The sequence below is a fragment of the Pecten maximus genome, chromosome 8, assembly GCF_902652985.1.
Source record: "Pecten maximus chromosome 8, xPecMax1.1, whole genome shotgun sequence".
Lineage (NCBI taxonomy): Eukaryota > Metazoa > Mollusca > Bivalvia > Pectinida > Pectinidae > Pecten > Pecten maximus.
In genome coordinates this window covers 26,084,086-26,103,551 of record NC_047022.1, presented here as the reverse complement: position 1 = coordinate 26,103,551, position 19,466 = coordinate 26,084,086, and the positions used below count along the sequence as shown (strand labels likewise).

The 19,466-nt window shown below is 36.2% G+C and overlaps 2 protein-coding genes across 2 annotated transcripts; one reads left to right on the top strand and one right to left on the bottom strand.

Annotated features, from left to right (window-relative positions):
* Positions 1-3,551: 3,551 nt before the first annotated feature.
* On the bottom strand, positions 3,552-13,464 carry LOC117333207 (GPN-loop GTPase 3-like). Its single transcript, XM_033892381.1, has 8 exons — positions 13,273-13,464; positions 11,940-12,048; positions 11,108-11,195; positions 10,367-10,446; positions 9,884-10,124; positions 6,833-6,932; positions 5,756-5,884; positions 3,552-3,888 (listed from the first exon to the last, which is right to left on the bottom strand). Exons 1-8 carry the CDS (start codon positions 13,318-13,320, stop codon positions 3,835-3,837), a joined length of 849 nt encoding a protein of 282 aa, XP_033748272.1. The 5' UTR covers positions 13,321-13,464; the 3' UTR covers positions 3,552-3,834.
* A 191-nt stretch (positions 13,465-13,655) lies between these two features.
* LOC117332995 (actin-related protein 2/3 complex subunit 3-like) lies at positions 13,656-18,156 on the top strand. Its single transcript, XM_033892101.1, has 7 exons — positions 13,656-13,742; positions 13,991-14,087; positions 14,467-14,543; positions 14,887-14,955; positions 15,607-15,733; positions 16,432-16,526; positions 16,988-18,156. The coding sequence occupies exons 1-7, from the start codon at positions 13,737-13,739 to the stop codon at positions 17,048-17,050; spliced, it is 534 nt and encodes a 177-aa protein (XP_033747992.1). The 5' UTR covers positions 13,656-13,736; the 3' UTR covers positions 17,051-18,156.
* The last annotated feature ends 1,310 nt before the right edge of the window (positions 18,157-19,466 follow it).

Sequence of the window (19,466 nt, the reverse complement as noted above, 5' to 3'; positions counted from 1 at the left end):
GTCACTTGGTGCCATAGGATGGTTGTACATGTATGTGCAAAAAAAGAATAGTACATCGCGACGCAGTTGACTTTCAGCCATTAAACGTGCATGCCACCCGCGAGACTCAACACACCCAATTACCATTCCACCAAGCCCGCTCTATTCCACCAGGCAAAAAGAAAACAACACTATTTGATGCATGGAACAGCTACCACAGTGTACCAATCTGGGAAGAGGACAGGCACTTAACAACATGCATTAAACTATATCTCAAACTACATAGCATCTGGCGACGGTTACACAAGGCGCTACGACGAGCTTGTTTCAGACATCCCCAGAAAAACTAAATGTGTCGACGATGTTCTGTTATGGTCGGACAGCATTGAAGGAAGCTTATTTCATGCAGTTCGGTGGCTTGACATCTGTGGGCGTAACGGTACTACACTGAACCCCGCAAAATTCATATTCGCGGCAAAGTAGAATTCGCTGGATTTGAAATAACCAACAACAGTGTGTGACCATCACAGAAATATTTAACGCGCCATCGCTGACTTTCCAACACCCAGGAACATCACATATGTGCGTTCACGGTTTGGATTGGTCAATCAAGCATCTTATGTCTTCAGTATAACTGTGAACATGTATCCCTTCCGTCAATTACTCAAACCTGACCAACCATTTCAGTGGACCGAAGAACTCCAACGGCTCTTCGTGGAATCTAAAGTTGTTATTGCCAACTAGATTGAGAATGGCATACATATTTTCGACTCGGGCACAGGCGACTGCTTCTGGTTATTATTTATAGAAAAATATTACCCCCTATTCTTGCTATATTAACCGGGGTATCACTACATGATTGCATGTATGATTAGTCAATATTAGAATTGTATAATTTGTAAACCGAATGCGGTTGGGGGAAGTGTGTGATGATGGTCACCGACGAGTCTAGACTCTTTGTAATTCTCAGACGGGAAGGAAAGGTTATATCGCAGACGCAGTAAGCGTTTCGCAAACACGTGCATGGTTGAACATTCAGTAGAGCTACTGCAATGCTTAGTGGTTATGAAACAAATCAATGCCGTTAGATACAGAGATCAGATCCTCCGGCCACATGTTCTTCCAATGTTTAGACGTCATAACCCCATTTTCAGTAAGACAATGCTTGGCCACCTCTTACCAGAGCCTGTCGTGATTTTTTCAACGAAAAAAATATCCAGCTTCTAGAATGGCCTCTATATAACCTCAGCATGTCTCCCATTGAACATGTTTGGGATGAGCGTGATAGGCATATCGAAAAATGTCAGTACCGCGCCGTTTATTGGAGCATTGGCAAAAGACTAAAACAACATTTTCTTGCGGCGAATAAAGGAACTACGTAGGAGTTCTTGTCCCTTTATGTTAATACCCAATTTTTGAACAAATTACAAGAGTTAGTTATGCGTTTTCTTTTTGTCGAGTTTATAAGGCATCTTGGACTTTTAGAACTTAAGTAGATTGATGAAAATTTCGTCACTTTGTCTTCTGCTACCTTGAAAATTGGTCTGTCGAATGAGGAAGCTTTACAGCACTCTATTGTAGGTACCTTATTGTCAACTATCAAGTGTTCAGGTCTAAGGAAACTTTAGATTCTCAAAGATTATTTTACCTTTTAGACCCTAGCGACTATTTAAAAATAGGTAAAGGATTCATATGTACTTACTGGCAAGCTATCGGGCATCTTTGAAAACATTCTTAGAGCTTTTGATATGTGTCATATGACATTAAAATAGGTAAAATCGTTGGTATAAGGAAATTTCACATCACTGTATTGTAGGCATATTACGGCCACAAATCAAGTATCTGGGTCTTATAAAATTTGATCTTGAACCTTTGTGATATATAGTAAATTCTTTAAAATCATCCTTCTACAGAAACTAAAGGATTTGATTCAAATTTGATATGAACCATCCTAGGGTGAAGGAAAACCAATTTTGTGTAAACGAAGTGTCTAGCCCAATATGGGAAATATAGCAAATTCTTTAAAATTTTCTCCATAAGGACAGTTTGGCCCCTACCCCTTGAGGTAGAGGAGCAGGGCCCTATAAAGTAAGTCAAAATTGGCCATTACATTGGTCACTATTTTTATAATACAATTCGTGACATAATCATCGAAATATCAAGGTGAGCGATGCAAACCCTATGGGCCTCTTGTTTAATTATTTTGCTATATGTCTATGGACTGAAGAACAATGCTGAAAAACATTTTACAGAACGTTCATGCATTACAACAACAAGGCCTCAATGGGCCCGAAACCAGCGATCCTTTTTATACATAAACAAAATTAAGAACAAATTTATCGGAGAACAAATATAAGATCTTGGGGTCTTGCAGTGATTTGAAAAGGTTGTCTTTTATATATTTTGGCCAAATTAACTCTTCCAAACTTAAAGTATGGTCCAGGTCATTCACCTCAGCATGCTAAAGACCCAATATCAAATTTGGTTAATGAGAAGTCGTTTGAAGATTTTAGCCTATTTGACTGCTGTGTCCCTGAACGTAGGTAAAGGTCATTCGTTTGAATAAACTTGATATCCCTTTACCTCAGCATGCTACAGACCCAATATCAAGTCCCTGGGCCTCTGGGTTATTGTGAAGAAGTTGTTTGAAGAGTTTAGCCTATTCGACCAGTGACCTTGAATGTAAGTCAAGGTAATTCATTTGAACAAATTTGGTGGCCCTTCACCCGAGCATGATACAGATCCAGTATCAATTCACTAAGCTCTTTGGTATTGAGAAGTTTAAAGATTTTAGCCTATTTGACCCCTGTGGTCTTGAATGTATGTCAAGGTCATTCATTTGAACAAACATGGAAGCCCTTCACGTCAGCGTGCTACAGACCCAATATCAAATCCTGGGGACTCTTGGTTATTGAGAAGAATTTGTTTAAAGATTTTAACCTATTTGACCCCTGTGACCTTGAATGTAGGACAAGGTCATTCATTTGAACAAACTTAGTAGTCCAGCATAAAACAGACCCAATATCAAGACCCTGGGTCTCTTGATTATTGAGAAGTTGTTGAAAAGAATTTAGCCTATTCGACCCCTGCAACATTTGAACATTTGAACCTTCGGGCAGGTGAGCTAAAAACTGTAGCGGTTTTTAATACGGGTTGCAGTAGTTGGGTGAAGAAGAGATTATCATAATGCGTTTAACGCAAATGGGTGTTTAAGGACTCGATAATACAATAATAAGTCCAAATTGGCCACTCCAAGCTTTACAGTCACTGGTTATTTCTGATTTATTTCTGTTACATTGTTATTAACAAATTTAGAATGGTACAAAATAATTGATTTTACATCAGCAGGGATTTATACTGCACTGGAGATACAGGTAACAATATTTTGTAACATTGAACAAATTATTGTAACCAGAAACAATATTTCGATACAGGGAAAATACTTTTTCCTAACAAGGAGCAATATTTCTTAACAGAACAATAGTTCCTAACAAAGAACAATATTTCTTAACAGTGAACAAAAATCCCTAACAAGGATCAAAATTTTGTAACAAAATCCAATAAATACTGCATAAGTTTTTTCTTTGTTTTTATTAAATTTAATTCATACAGAACAAACAATCCATATACATATTACTGAAAATTACTGAAAGACATCAGTCAAATCCAAAGTCTTCATACTCAATACATCATTATAATCCAAATAATGTCATCAATCCACATATTCATCCATCCACCATTCAATATAATTCCATCCACAGTCTGTCCACATATACATCCATCAATGTCAGCCACTTTGTCCTCCAGTCTTCACTCATCACACATCAAAAACATCCATCTTCAATCTCCCCCATATCAACCATCAAACCCACTGTCAAAGTCATTATCCTCTTCATTTTGTTGATCATCCTGAAACAGAAGTCAGACAGAGATATGTAATACAGGTCATTGTACAAAAACAGTATTCAAATACCAACTATTTGTCATCGTGGTAAATACTAACCACAACATACCGCTTGGCTAGGGAGATCTATCGGCTGAGCATAAGACTAGTAAGCCAGAGGTTTCGGGTTCGATCCCTAGCAGAGGCAGTGATTTAAATTTAATTAGTCATGCGCTCTATTACATACTGTTTTAACACTTACAAAATGACTTCTGTGAATTTTTTTTTATTTGAACATATAATGGGAGTCCAGAATATACTAAAATGTTGATTTTAACTTATTTTACTATCAAAAGACTAGTGGGTGAAATAAGATTGCTTGGGTGTGCGTGCTATATATGATTCTGTTTTTATGTTGTTTCAGATAAGTCGATATCATAATAGAAATATATCTATATATATACACCACCCTCATACCTCTGGTTTTACTTGTACCCACCCTCATTTCTCTAGTTGTACTTGTACCCACCCTCATACCTCTGGTTTGTACTTGTACCCGCTCTAATACTTCTGGTTTGTACTTGTACCGATCCTCATTTCTCTAGTTTGTACTTGTACCCACTCTCATACCTCTGGTTTGTACGTGTACCCACCCTCATATCTCTAGTTTGTACTTGTACCCACCCTTATTTCTCTAGTTTGTACTTGTACCCATCCTCATATCTCTAGTTTGTACTTGTACCCACCCTAATTTCTCTTGTTTGTACTTGTACCCACACTCATACCTCTGGTTTGTACTTGTATTCATCCTCATACCTCTGGTTTGTACTTGTACCCACCCTCATATCTCTGGTTTGTACTTGTACCCACCCTCATACCTCTGGTTTGTACTTGTACCCACCCTCATATCTCTAGTTTGTACTTGTACCCACCCTCATACCTCTGGTTTGTACTTGTACCCACCCTCATATCTTTAGTTTGTACTTGTACCCACCCTCATATCTTTAGTTTGTACTTGTACCCACCCTTATTTCTCTAGTTTGTACTTGTACCCATCCTCATATCTCTAGTTTGTACTTGTACCCACCCTAATTTCTCTTGTTTGTACTTGTACCCACACTCATACCTCTGGTTTGTACTTGTACCCACCCTCATACCACTGGTTTGTACTTGTACCCACACTCATACCTCTGGTTTGTACTTGTATTCATCCTCATACCTCTGGTTTGTACTTGTACTCACCCTCATACCTCTGGTTTGTACTTGTACCCACCCTCATACCTCTGGTTTGTACTTGTACCCACCCTCATACCTCTGGTTTGTACTTGTACCCACCCTCATACCTCTAGTTTGTACTTGTACCCACCCTCATATCTTTAGTTTGTACTTGTACCCACCCTCATACCTCTGGTTTGTACTTGTACCCACCCTCATACCTCTGGTTTGTACTTGTACCCACCCTCATACCTCTGGTTTGTACTTGTACCCACCCTCATATCTTTAGTTTGTACTTGTACCCACCCTCATATCTCTAGTTTGTACTTGTACCCACCCTCATACCTTTAGTTTGTACTTGTACCCACCCTCATACCTTTAGTTTGTACTTGTACCCACCCTCATACCTTTAGTTTGTACTTGTACCCACCCTCATATCTTTAGTTTGTACTTGTATCCACCCTCATATCTTTAGTTTGTACTTGTACCCACCCTCATTTCTTTAGTTTGTACTTGTACCCACCCTCATTTCTTTAGTTTGTACTTGTATCCACCCTCATATCTTTAGTTTGTACTTGTATCCACCCTCATATCTTTAGTTTGTACTTGTACCCACCCTCATACCTCTGGTTTGTACTTGTATCCACCCTCATATCTTTAGTTTGTACTTGTACCCACCCTCATTTCTCTGGGCTCTAGGTCCTCTCCATACTGTATAGCACTATCAATCTGTAGCAGGACATCGTTGATACTGTCCTCGTCTGTCTGATCCAGGGGAAGGAACTTCACTAAACTGTAGTCCTCAATCTATCAAAATGACAAGTGGAATATTTTTAATATCAAAACCAAAATATTGCTGCCTAGTGACATAGGGAAAGGGACATAACTGTCACAAAAATATGTAGCTAAAGAGTAAGAACATTCTTGTGTTGTTTTACAGCCAACACACATTTAGGGGCAATCAGTGCAATTTCATTTAATTTGAATGGAAACTATAGGAGGGGTTATCTGACAAGATTCTGTTAACAGACAGATAGACAACCTGATTCCAGGATAGCCCTCCTCTAACTTATTGCAGGGGCATAGTAAAGCAAAGAATACAACCAATAGCTGTACTCAACAACAGCTAATACAACCAATAGCTGTACTCCACAACAGCTAAGCCATTATAAAAATGTGTTTCAAAATCTCTCATGGAGTCATAACCCTGTACATATAATGGACAGTGCTCACAGAATTTGGCAACTCTTGGTGACAAAACATATGATATATGTAAACAGACTGACAGAATGCCAGCCTTTCAGCCTGCTGCAGTATTACCAGCAATGGCATGCTACCTGGTACAAAGGCGTACTTTTGTTTACATTAAATTTGTGATAAAACAATTTCTAATTACCTTTGGTAAGGAAAACACCAAATTTATACAGTCAAATGTGATCAAGTGGAGAACTCAATTTTTGAGAGGAAAACATCATCAGGATTTTTGAAGAGTTTGAGTGACTGATGATTTTATATAAGAGTAAATAAGATGATATAATGATGACAGATGATGAGATCATAACGAGTGTCACCTCTCACTGGGAGGAAATAACCTGGACAACAACAGACAGGGGTCTGGAGACTGAAAGAGAGTCTGAGTACAGACGGTTATTCAGACCCCAATATCTGTCATCCTGAGATATTCTCGCATCCAAAACAGGAAAAAACACTTAAATCAGTAGAGCTGTTGAGAAATCTTATGCTAAATATACATACCATTGTTGCTATGGCAGAATTGAGTTTCTTGAACTTGTTGCTAAACCTACTGTTATCAAATTCTTCATCAAGTAAGACTGGCAGCTCTGGGTCAAGGTATCTGTAAAAGAAGTCAATATTTAAGAAGTTTGAAGATATTTCCTAATGTATTTTATACTGTCTGTAAGTCTTCATTTCAACAAAATTTAACCTCTCTTTTTTTCAAATCAATATAAAGATACAGTAAAACTCACTTGTGTTGAACACGCTAGAATCGAATACATCGGATGAGTCGAATATTTCGATCGGTCCCTATTTGTTCCCTTCTTTATTTTAGTAAATTAAACATGGATGATTCGAACACCATTGAATCGAATACTGTGGTTGTGTCGAATATATTTTGTGGTCCCTCCCTTCTAAACAATACAAAATTTGTGTCGAACATCAAAGGCGTCATGCTTTCTCAGGTAAAATTTGCAGACATTGGCTTGATTGACCAAGTGTGACGGATCAGCCGTAAGGGTGTTACCAGAGCCTATTGTTAGTTTCTGGCTGTCGGTCGCACATCATTCTATTGTTTATACAGGTGCACAGGTCAAGTAAAACGGTATACATAACTTAGAATAAAATGTACAAGTTTTAGTCTACAAACCATAACATCATGTCAGACCTGCTGTGTTCTGTTTACTGTTTTGATACACATGGCCGCCGAAAAATTCAAGGAAAAAAGAAACGATAAGTACACCCAAAAAATGCACAGTAAAAATACTTGTCTGTCATTGATGTATTTATTCTGAGTACACCGATGAAGTAGTACCAATTATATGCAGGATTTTTTTATTCTGTACAAAACATTGTGGCAAAGCATAATCGTGCAGCCGATAAACACTGACCGCGGCCTTCACCTTTTATACATAATCCGCATGCGTACGGTTGATCAAATTTTCCTGAACTGTTTATTGTTTCATTTTGTTTAATTGTATAACAATATAAACGGATTTTATGAGAAATAATGTGAGTACACTATATACACTTATATTCTGATAATTTATGTATCGTTTTCATAGAATATGCTGTAATGTGTACGACTCCGTGTGTAAATCGCCTGTCTGTATGACCCATGAATTTTGTTTTGATCTGTAACCATGCACAATATTGTTTATTAGATAAACAAACAAGAGGCCCAGAGGGCCTGTATCGCTCACCTGGATTTCATGAGATATGAAACAAGAATGATGATTAAGTATATTGTCACTGGTATTGCTATGTCAATATATCATAGGCATTTTATATGGGTACGTGAGGTTTTTATGCCAAAAATGCATTAATCCATGAAATGAAATTGACTTTTGGCGCAACCCCAGATGCTACCACACAAATGTGAGCGATATCCATTGCTTAGTTTCAGAAAAGAAGTTGTTTAAACCAATTGACCCCTTTTGACCCCGCCCTCTGCACCCTGGGGTCAGTTCCTTCCGTTATAAAATTTTGAATCCCTAACCAAAAGGATGCTACCAGTCAAATATGAGCTGTTTCATAGAAGTTGTTCATATCAATTGAGCCAAATTGACCCTTTTTGGCCCCACCCCTAAGTCCCCTGGGGGGGGGGGGTCAACCCCAAAATTTGTACAATTTTGAATCCCCACCCCATGACCATGCTACCATACAAATGTGAGTGATATCCATTGCTTAGTTTCAGAGAAGAAGTTGTTTATATCAATTCTGCCAAAATGACCCCTTTTGGCCCCGCCTCTTAGCTCCCCGGGGGTCAGCTCTGTCATTTATACAGTTTTGAATCCCTACCCCGGGGGTTGAAGCAGGCAAATATGAGCGATATCCATAGCTTAGTTTCAGAGAAGAAGTTGTTTATATCAATTTAGCCAAATTGACCCCTTTTGGCCCCGCCCCTCAGGCCCCAGGTAGGTCGGCCCCACCATTTGTACAATTTTGAATCCTGGCCCCAAAGGGATGCTCACAGTCAAATACGAGCAATATCTATTGCTTGATTTCAGAGGAGAAGTTGTTCATATCAATATAGCCAAATTGACCCTTCTTGGCCCCGCCCCTCAGGCCCCCGTGGGGTCAGCCTCACCATTTGTACAATTTTGAATCCCCACCCCATACTGATGCTACCAGGCAAATATGAGCAATATCCATTGCTCGGTTTCAGAGGAGAAGTCGTTTATATCAATATAGCCCAATTGACCACATTTGGCCCCGCCCCTCAGGCCCCCGTGGGGTCAGCCTCACCATTTGTACAATTTTGAATCCCCATCTCATAGTGATGCTACCAGGCAAATATGAGCAATATCCATTGCTTGGTTTCAGAGAAGAAGTCGTTGATATAAATATAGGTATATTGACCCATTTTGGCCCCGCCCTCAGGCCCCCAGGGGGTCAGCCCCACCATTTGTACAATTTTGAATCCTCACCCCATAGTGATGCTACCAGGCAAATAGGAGCGATATCCTTTGCTTGGTTTCAGAGAAGAAGTCGTTTATATTAATATAGCCAAATTGACCCCTTTTGGCCCCGCCCCTCAGACCCCTGGGTGGTCAGCCCCACCATTTGTACAATTTTGAGTCCACACCCCATAGGGATGCTTCTGACAAAATTTCGTCAAATTCTGATCAGTGGTTATGAAGAAGAAGTCAATTGTTGACGGACGGACGGACGACGGACGACGGACGACAGACGACGGACGGACGGACGGACGTACCGACGGACGACGGACGCAACAGTATGGCATAAGCTCACCTTGGTCCTTCGGACCAGGTGAGCTAATAATTGTTATCATGTACAATAAATTTCTTTGTTATTATTTATTGCTTATTTTCGACCATGTTCTCATGCACTTGTTCGGCATACAGCCGATGACACTCGGGTATTTTGTCTCCGTATACAAACGGACACGGATAAGTCGAACCATCGGATAAGGCGCCAAACTTTAACTGATATTATCAAGGTTAAAGAGCTGGGTTTTTTTCATCAACTGAAAAAAAGTCTAACTTATCTTGACATTTTATTAAGTAATAGAAAAAATATATATATTGGATCCTTAAAAATTCTCACCTGTCTAAATCTTTCTTTGCCTTCTTACTGAGCAAATCCAGTTTAGTCATTACATTAACATGAGGCAGTTCTAGATTGACCATGGTTGACAGCGCTGTCATCACTCCAGATACAAACTTTGAGGCTTCAATCATGAACTGTGAGTCGATAAGGAAAACACCAGCTATGCGAAAATCCCACTTCTGTAATGTTTCTACTAGCTGTTTCATGGCAGGGATGTGTGTGTATAATTCTACTTGGCCTGAAAACATCAGAAAAACATGAAAGGATAATTAGTGCGTAGCTAAAATATAATATAAATAGTAATATTAAAATTCAATTTCTTTTGCTGGCACTGAATATGTAAATATATATCTAAATAATTTTCTACAATGCTGTGCTGGGTGTTAAAGTAAATTTCTTAAAACCTACATAATCAAATTCCTAAATAAAAAACTTGTAGAGTAATTATCTACAGGGGAAATGACAAAAAGTTCTACTCACCAGGACAATCAAACAAGATGTAGTCATCCTCGGCCTCATCTAGTTGTTCCTGCAGCCAGTCAAAGTTCTGAGCCAGGTACCTGTATGTTCATAAAATGGACTTACATATTTCCTCTCTATAATTTGATACAAAACAACATATAGTCTCAGCATACAATATATGGCAAAACATGTACTGACCACTAACCTAAACAAGAAATATCTTTAAAAAAGATAAACGGCATAGTTTTAATGCTGGTGGTTATAATGTAAAACTACTGGTGAAATAAAGTAACAAACTAATTAATAAATGCGTTTCAGCACGGATAAAAAACTTATATCAGTTTAAATCATTTTTGGTGAAAATAAGACTGCACTTGAATCAGAAATATGATTTTATTAATGTGTCATTTGAATAGATCATACATCCACTTTATCAGCTTGGATTCAATCTTAATTTTGTTTCGTCTTTAACTGCATATCTGCATTTTGCATTTTCATCTTGACCAGTAACGCCACCTGTCGCGTCATATCCAGGACCAAAAGAAAATTATACGGCTATGCCGAAAAATATTCTACTAAGTTTTCACAGTTGTACTGCTATTTACAGATAACTTTTTTTTATCCAAAATGTAAAGGAAATTATAGATATATATCATACCACAATACTGAATTCCAATTTCATCCCCCCCCCCCCCCCCCCCCCCCCCCTTTATTCCTGAACAAGTTAATAATGCATACATATGCTTTGAACATACTTACTCCATACAGAAAATAAGTCCCCCATTAGGCCCAAACCTTAATGCTTCATCATCCATAGCATCATCCAGATGAATCAGTTCTCTTATATCTGTAAAAAAATATTTAATCATATTTGGATATTAAAAGCAAAGTAATAGTGTGTCATTAATGCAGCATTAAAATATGAAAACATGCATAATAATTATGTAAATCCAGAAAAGAGCAAAATTCTTGTATCTTCAAGCTTCAAATTGCCAATTTTAATTTCAATTAATTATAATACGATAACCTTCAATACAAGTATACAATTGTATGTAATCTAATGAGAACATTTAATTCAAAATCAAAAATGATTGAAAGAAGTTTTTTTCTGAATTTAATGTAAAAGGAGACAATCCGAATACTACCAGTATTCCCTTATCACTGTTTTATTAGTTACTGTTACTGAATAGCAAATGTATATTATCAATATGTTACGACCTATTTCATAGCCTCTTAAGTAAATCTGTGGCTTGTAATTGGTAATTCATTTTTTCTTTGGACAAAATGGATGGTCTCAATCCTAAAAGCATGGCCATATTTTTCTTTTGATTAAGACAAGGTTATGCAGATTTTGTAGTTCAATAGGAATCATTTCACTTTGAATTATTTTACTGTACAGTGTATTTATCTGGCAATGAGTCTATATCACATACAAAATGTGCAATTTAGCAAGATTTCTTACACAGACAATTTAATTGTCATGCAATAAACCCACCTCCTACTTTGAGGTGAAGTGTATATATTGGTACTCTGGGCTTATTACTGGATAAGTAACCGAGACATACATGTAGACACTAGATAGCAAACTTACCAGCTAACACAGGATAATCAAAATGTTCTGCTGCCGGGTCAAGGTTCACGACTTGTATATTACGATGAATGACTTCTCCGTGCTTTACCATGTTACTACAGTACGTTGACTGCAAATAACAAAATGCCTTAGTTATCAATAACTGTAAATTTATCATACAGAATAAAGGATACATTATATACATTGGTTTCCATTGAATTCATATCATAATTTATCTATTTCTTTCTTTCATTTTAAAAACCCTCTAGATCTTTAAATCACAATTATGTCACAGTACATAAATTAGGTTTTCTTTTCTGGATACCCAGAGCAGGTCATGTTGTTTGCTGGTGAGCTACTTGGACTAGAAAAGTTGGTTTGTCAGCTCATCAAATCATAGTGTAGTTCCTTTATCATATGTCATGCAGTTGGTTTGGGCTTAGTGTTAGTGTTATCATGCATTACCTGTTCCATTTGTTAAATGTGACAGGCACTTTAAAGACTTCGTATTGTATTTTTTTTTTTTTTTGCTTTTCTTTCTTTCTGTTTAATTTTGGCTTTAAGAGTGGCTTGACATTTATGTTTACATGTACATGTGAACAGCCAAGGATTTGTTATACTATCTGTTTGACAGACTGACAAACATTACAGAAAGAATGGTCTGGCATATGGCCCTCCAACAACTCTGAGGGAATCGGGAGGGGGGGTCGGTTGTCGAACATGGACCAGGTTTACGTTTTGAAACACTATACTACTCCATTTAAATTTACCAGTGTTCTAATATGTGCATGTACAGGTAGGTGAAAACCACCAACTTGCGTACAATAAATGTGAACTTGCATATGGATTTGTTACTTAATATAGCCAATATTGCTTAAACAGTAAATTTTGTAATATATTATGAAAAAGCGCATTAATTCACGACAAGGTAATTAATATTTTACTAAAAGATGTTTACTGAAAGCATTATCTACTTACAAACTTGATTTTAGTTACAAAACTATATCTCGGTTGCCGTATTATGAGCAAGTTGGGGGTTTTACCCAACCTGGTCACTGGTTTAAGAAACAATATCTGTTACATTTTGTGGGTAGTCAGGTCTATCATCCGTACATATGTGCCTTATATATGTGCGATATATATGTCTCTGACACTGGTCTTTATGGTAGCTGCGATAACGTAGCTCTGGACGACGGACGGACAATTTCTAAGAGATGGACGTCGTCAGAGAGCAGTGTAGGCAGGGTATGAATTATCGTTCTAGTCTTTATGGGCTCCCTGCCTTTTTTATATCAATTAAACAGTTATAAACATGTCTACATGTGTTTGGAAGTAATCTTAAACTTTTATTCACCTTTCCACTTCCCGCTGGACCCATCACAAGCTGTCCGTAGCGAGGCATCGTGCGTGCTAAAAATTAATTGGCCTAATGAAGATCAGTAATTAAGCGTTCATATCGCTTAGAACTTTCACAGTTCCAGTACGAAAATGTCTTTCACAACCACAACATGCTGGATCAATGTCAAATTAAACCTTGTAACTCATCCTACCAATGTATGTGCTTCCAGGTGCTTATCAAACGCAAGGATGACTATCAACTATTTTTAGAAAAAATATATCGTTAAAAATAAAACAAAATTTATTCAATTTTGTGTTATATATTGTAATTATAAATTTATTTTACAAATATTGATTGAATTGTATGGAAAATATAGGAATGTTGTTGATATTTTTATATATTTGAAAAATTATATTGGCATTGATGTAAGCGATCCAACGAGGAAGTCGACAAGGTGGATTGGACCAAAAGGAAACATTATGCCGGTAAGAAAACGTTTGCTTTAATAAGTTTAAATTGCATGTATGAATTAAGTGTATATAGATCTATATATCGCATAATCTAATTAGGTGATCGAACAAACTCGATTGCTCCATCAAGTAGCGTATTTATTTCAAGAGTTGTGATCTTGGTGAGTCATCCAGTTTTGTGTAAAAACGGGAAACGTTTTTTACTTTAGGAAGCAATCTTATATCCTCGGATTTTTTGCTAGATTTGTTGTTTTAATTTTCAGGCATACCACTCTCAGTTCCAGAACCCACCCCAGGTTTTGGGGAATATGGCACTGTTACCCCTCAGGACAACTTTCAAGGGACCTGCTCCCAGAGATAGTAAGTGAAACAGTGTTGTGTGTGAAGCTTGTGTATATAGAATGTTAATAAAAAAAAATGCTATGGCAGGATTATGTGTACTGTGAAAACGACAAGGATGGCAACTTGCCACGAGTGAAACGGCAGTAAATCCATGGTTATATAGTAAAAACAGACATGAGTGTTTCTAATGTCATATGTTTTGACCCTTCAAATTTCTGACAAATAGTTCTTTGACTTCTAAAAATATAACTGAAAATCCAGGGTTAACTGAAGGCCCTGGTGATGTAATCATAATTTTCAATATTGACATTCTCTGACATGCACAAAGCTTTGTATGTTACTATATATTATATATAATCATGTACATGTATTAACAAAACATTTCATTTGGTTTCAGCGAGTGACTTTGATATCATAGATGAAGCCATTTACTATTTCAAAGCAAATATCTTCTTTAGAAATTATGAAATAAAGGTAAGTTCTAAAAATGGAAATTACTTGGGTTTTTTTTTTTTTTTTTTTTACTTTTGATGTAAGTCAAATACAATGCAAGTCCTTTTGTTTATTATGTACATGTTCTCCTATAATATGGATATTGGTGCCAGTGTTCCTGAAAAATAATTACATTCATTACAATTCTTTGAACTTAAACATAAATTTAGCTGCATAAAACCTTCCAACTTCATTGAATGATTTTTCAGAGATGAGAACATAGTTTTCACATTGCTAATTAGCTTACACATATATTACACATATTAAATCCTTCACCTTGTTTGATTTGATACAAGTTTATTGTTTTGTATCTCTTTTTGAACAGAGCGAAGCTGACCGCACATTAATTTACATAACATTGTTCATTTCCGAGTGCCTTAAGAAGCTCCAAAAGGTTTGTATCCTTCACATTCATTCTGCATAAAAATGATACATAACCAAATATTTCTTGTACATAGAATTAAAATGTACCGTATTTATTCTCAAATATCCACCTAGTGTAAAAAAAGGTTTGGAAAGGCTTATTTGTGAACTACGTTCAGATTAGAATTTTGAAATTGATTATTCTTCAAAACATGAAGAAGTGGGCTTATTTGTGTGTATGGGTTATTTGAGGATATTCACATTAAGTATTAGCTCGTATACTTGCATTAACAAATGCAGTGAAACCTGACTTTACCAAACACTGACTTTAATGATAACCTGCAGCATCTGACCATATTCACTAAAATGGTGACATGCTCCATAGTAATTGCCAACACTGACCTTACCGACACACTGTCATATACAATATTGACTGTCCCATACAGTGTCAGTGAAGTCGGGTTTCACTGAGTTTTAATTACAAATATTCCTTGGTCATTGCAATTCACAGTGGAGATTGTTTGTGTGAATTATAAATGAAAATGTTAAAAAATACCAGAGTATATTGTTGAAGTGGTTGAATTCAACTGGATCCATTTAAGATTAATCAAAATCTTCAGAAATCAAATGTTTTACTATGTTTATCTACCAGTATTTAAGATTCAAATGTGTAATTTTTCAGTGTCAGTCTAAAAATCAGGGACAGAAGGAGATGTACACAATTGGTATCTATAACTACCCAATACCTGGAGAGTCAGGATTCCCCCTCAACGCCATGTTCTCAAAACCAAATGGTCGAAGTGAAGAAGGTAAAACAGGAATTTTATGAAAATCAAAGTATTTATATAAAGACTAACCTTGTTACTGAGCATAATTTGAGCAAAACCAATTAGCCTACCGATTGAATGGTTTTATACTTATGCTTATTTTTGCTATACATGTATTGTGGTACAATAAAGATTGTTAATTTCACTTTAGTCCAGGATAGATTGCAAATCACAGCAAATAGATCATACCCTGACAATAAGTAGAGAAAAGTATAATCAGTTTCACATTTATACAAAAACTTGTATCTCATACATTTGCCAAAACCTCCAAATTTGAACCATCAAAACTTCTTTACAATGCCTACATGTAAGGTCCTCTTTTACTGAAGATCATGCTTCTAAAAAAGGACAAATTTCATATAAATTGTGGATGATTCATCTGACTTAGGCCTGTCAAAAGGAATTTGTTTTTTAAGCTATAAAATGTTAGGTACCTATAGCTAATTGACTCATTTTATGAAAGTTTTAAAATTATCCCTGAAGAAACTGATACAGTAAATTATAATCACTTGGTATAAATCATTTATTTATTTAAAAAGGTAATTAAATTGTTTTATTAAGAATTTGCCTAGATATGAGTATAAGCCAGATAAAATAACTGAACAAGTTTATAGATCAGTTACCTGAAGTCACACTGATTCCTTCCATCCTTGATAGTACAATCAGCTGTTTCTCCATAGATAATATGAGGAATTACCTGCAGCAGATAAGACAGGAAACCGGACTCAGGATCTGTGAGAAGGTGTTTGACTCGACTTCAGATAAACCTAGCAAGGTATTATGTCAATTATCAGAACAAACTGATTGTTATTATTTCAACTATGAGAGACAATAACATCCTTATTCATTGTCAAGGCACAATTTGATTATCTTTTATTGTCTATGTCCAGTGTTATTGTTATATTTACTTGAACCTTTCATATTGTTGTCATGTAATATTGTTGCCCAATTAAAATTACTTTTTTTCTCTGCCAAAATTTTTTTTTTCTCAGCCATACATGTTTCATTGTGGCACTGATTTTATCTTGGCGATTATTCAGGAACCGTTTGTTTTTATGTTTTTAAATTTCTGCATGTCATATCATAACTTAATTAAATATGAGAGATTATTTTTCCTTTAGTTTTATTTCTTAACAGTTCCTTTCATTCAACAATATGGTGTAGATTATAATACTGCTTACTTTTGATGAATGAAAATATAATGTGGTTTTGATTTTCTATTAAAATTTGTTTCAGTGGTGGATGTGCTTTGCTAAAAGGAAGTTTTTGGACAAGAGCTTGTCAGCACCTGGACAGTGATAACTATTGACCTAAATTTATTAAACATTATCATGATAAGTGGGACATACATTGCAGAATCTACGAAGGGAATATCCAACTTCTGTTAATAATTTATTCTGTGTATGGGATTTTGGGAGGTTTCTAAAATAAGTGAACAATTATTAAATCCATGTACGGTATGTAAGTGCATGTATAAACCCCTTTCCTTACTCTTTTCTAACCAATGCAATTAAGTTCATATCACTGAATGCAGAAGAAAAATTGGTGCAATCTTTATTTTCTTTGAAGTGTCTAGTGTCCAATAACATTTATAAAAGTGATCTGAAAAGTGAAATTTTGGTGTACTATCACAATTAGTTTTCCATTTTTTGTTGTTGAACATTTTCATAAATATTTTTTCACATTTAAAAAAAATATTGTAGAGTTTATTTGAATTATTTGGTCTGATACTTGTTGCTGAACAAGAATGACAAAACCTTACCAGAATATTGATTGTGCATTTATGATGATGATAATGCCTCACTATTCTTTTTTAAACATTGCTGTAAACAAATCACTGTATTCAGATACAACTGGCTGAGGTTAATTTTCTAGCTGTCAGGGTATGCGTGTCTGTGGAGTATAAACTAAAATTAAATACTGTACGTTACTCAACATCAACTTTACTTATCAAAAGCAATTCCACGAAACGTTTATTGTCTGATCAGGAGCACTACTCTGGAAAGAGTTATCTGTGGCACAAGGACATACAATGTACAAATAGGAACTCTCGGCTTTTATAAGTCCTTTTGATCTGTAGCATTTTTTTATTGATTGATGAATCTCTTTCCTACAAGTATTTGATTTGGATCTAAAGTTTTGACAATGTTGTAGTAATATTCTTTACACTTAACTTGTCAAAACAACCCTGTTAAAATTATTGGTAGTGAATTTAAATGCAGAATGATTTAGAATCATGTTTACACTAGTATGGAGAGAATGAGCTACATGTATTCCAATTTCACACACACATATTATATGTATATGATACTGTATGTAAGATGTACATTCTTTAATCTATTAAGATATACAATGTATTAATGCTTTTTATAAGTTGAGAAGTATTATTAAATATTATATTACTATCTTTTGGTGTTCTTGTATTTGTAAACAATAACGGATTGATCACCTACCGTAAACATACATGTTTTCGCGGTAATCTTATTTTAGTGTTAATCTTATAAGCCCACCATCAGATGATAATGGACTATTCTAATCGACCTGCATTCGTAGTCAGTCTGTCATCCATCTGTTGTTCGTCGGTTGTCTGGCCTCTGTAAACAACCCGTGTTGGTGGCAATTTCTTGAGAAGTACGGGAGGGATATTCTTCAAACTTCATAAGTAGGTTCCCCTTGGTCCCTTGTTGTGTCATTCCAATTTCGATCAGAACAAGAGATCCCAGAGGGATCTTGGCGCCCACCATTGAATGATCTTTATAGGTTCCATGTCAGATTGATCTTTTCTCTACATTTCCCTTCCTCTAAGTCTTACTAATCTGTGTAAATTCAGAAACAGCCCTCTAGTACTTTTCAAACAAAGGGAACCTATATATAAAATTTAAGATTTAGCGATAACGGCTGTCTGTTGTTTTCGGATTGGTCCCAAAATGCAACACCAGGGACCAAGGGGAACCTACATATGAAATTTGAGAAAGATCCCTTCAGTACCTTCTGTAAAATAGCGATAACAAACTTTAATTGTCAAAATACAAGATGGCTGCCTGTCGGGCAGGTTGTTTTCTGACTGGTCTCAAAATCCAATATGCATAACTAGGCACAGAGGGCAACCTACAAATAAAATTTCAGAAAGATCCCTTCAGCAATTTCTGATAAATTGCGATAACAAACTTCAATTGTCAAAATCAAAGATGGCTGCCTGTCGGCCATCTTGTTTTCCGATTGGTCTCAAAATGCAATATGCCTAACAAGGCACCGAGGGAAACCTACATATGAAATTTGAGAAAGATCCCTTCAGCACTTTCTTAGAAATAGCGATAACAAGTTTCAATTGTCAAAATCTAAGATGGCTGCCTGTCGGCCATGTTGTTTTACGATTAGTCTCAAAATGCAATATGCATAACTAGGCAACAAGAGGAACCTACGTATGAAATTTGAGAAAGATCCCTTCATTACTTTCTGAGAAATAGCGATAACAAACTTCAATTGTCAAAATCCAAGATGGCTGCCTGTCGGCCATGTTGTTTTCCGATTGGTCTCAAAATGCAATATGCATAACAAGGCACCAAGAGGAACCTAAATATGAAATTTGAGAAAGATCCCTTCAGTACTTTCTGAGAAATAGCGATAACAAACTTCAATTGTCAAAATCCAAGATGGCTGCATGTCGGCCATGTTGTTTTCCGATTGGTCTCAAAATGCAATATGCATAACAAGG

Excerpts from the sequence above, each read along its gene's own strand:
- LOC117333207 (XM_033892381.1), bottom strand. The coding sequence starts at position 13,320 with ATGCCTCGCTACGGACAGCTTGTGATGGGTCCAGCGGGAAGTGGAAAG. Across the intron at positions 11,196-11,939 it reads TGATTATCCTGTGTTAGCTG|ATATAAGAGAACTGATTCAT; the intron begins GTAAGTTTGCTA and ends ATTTTTTTACAG. Across the intron at positions 6,933-9,883 it reads GCAAAGAAAGATTTAGACAG|ATACCTTGACCCAGAGCTGC; the intron begins GTGAGAATTTTT and ends CTTCTTTTACAG.
- LOC117332995 (XM_033892101.1), top strand. Across the intron at positions 14,088-14,466 it reads GGGACCTGCTCCCAGAGATA|CGAGTGACTTTGATATCATA; the intron begins GTAAGTGAAACA and ends ATTTGGTTTCAG. Across the intron at positions 16,527-16,987 it reads CTTCAGATAAACCTAGCAAG|TGGTGGATGTGCTTTGCTAA; the intron begins GTATTATGTCAA and ends AATTTGTTTCAG.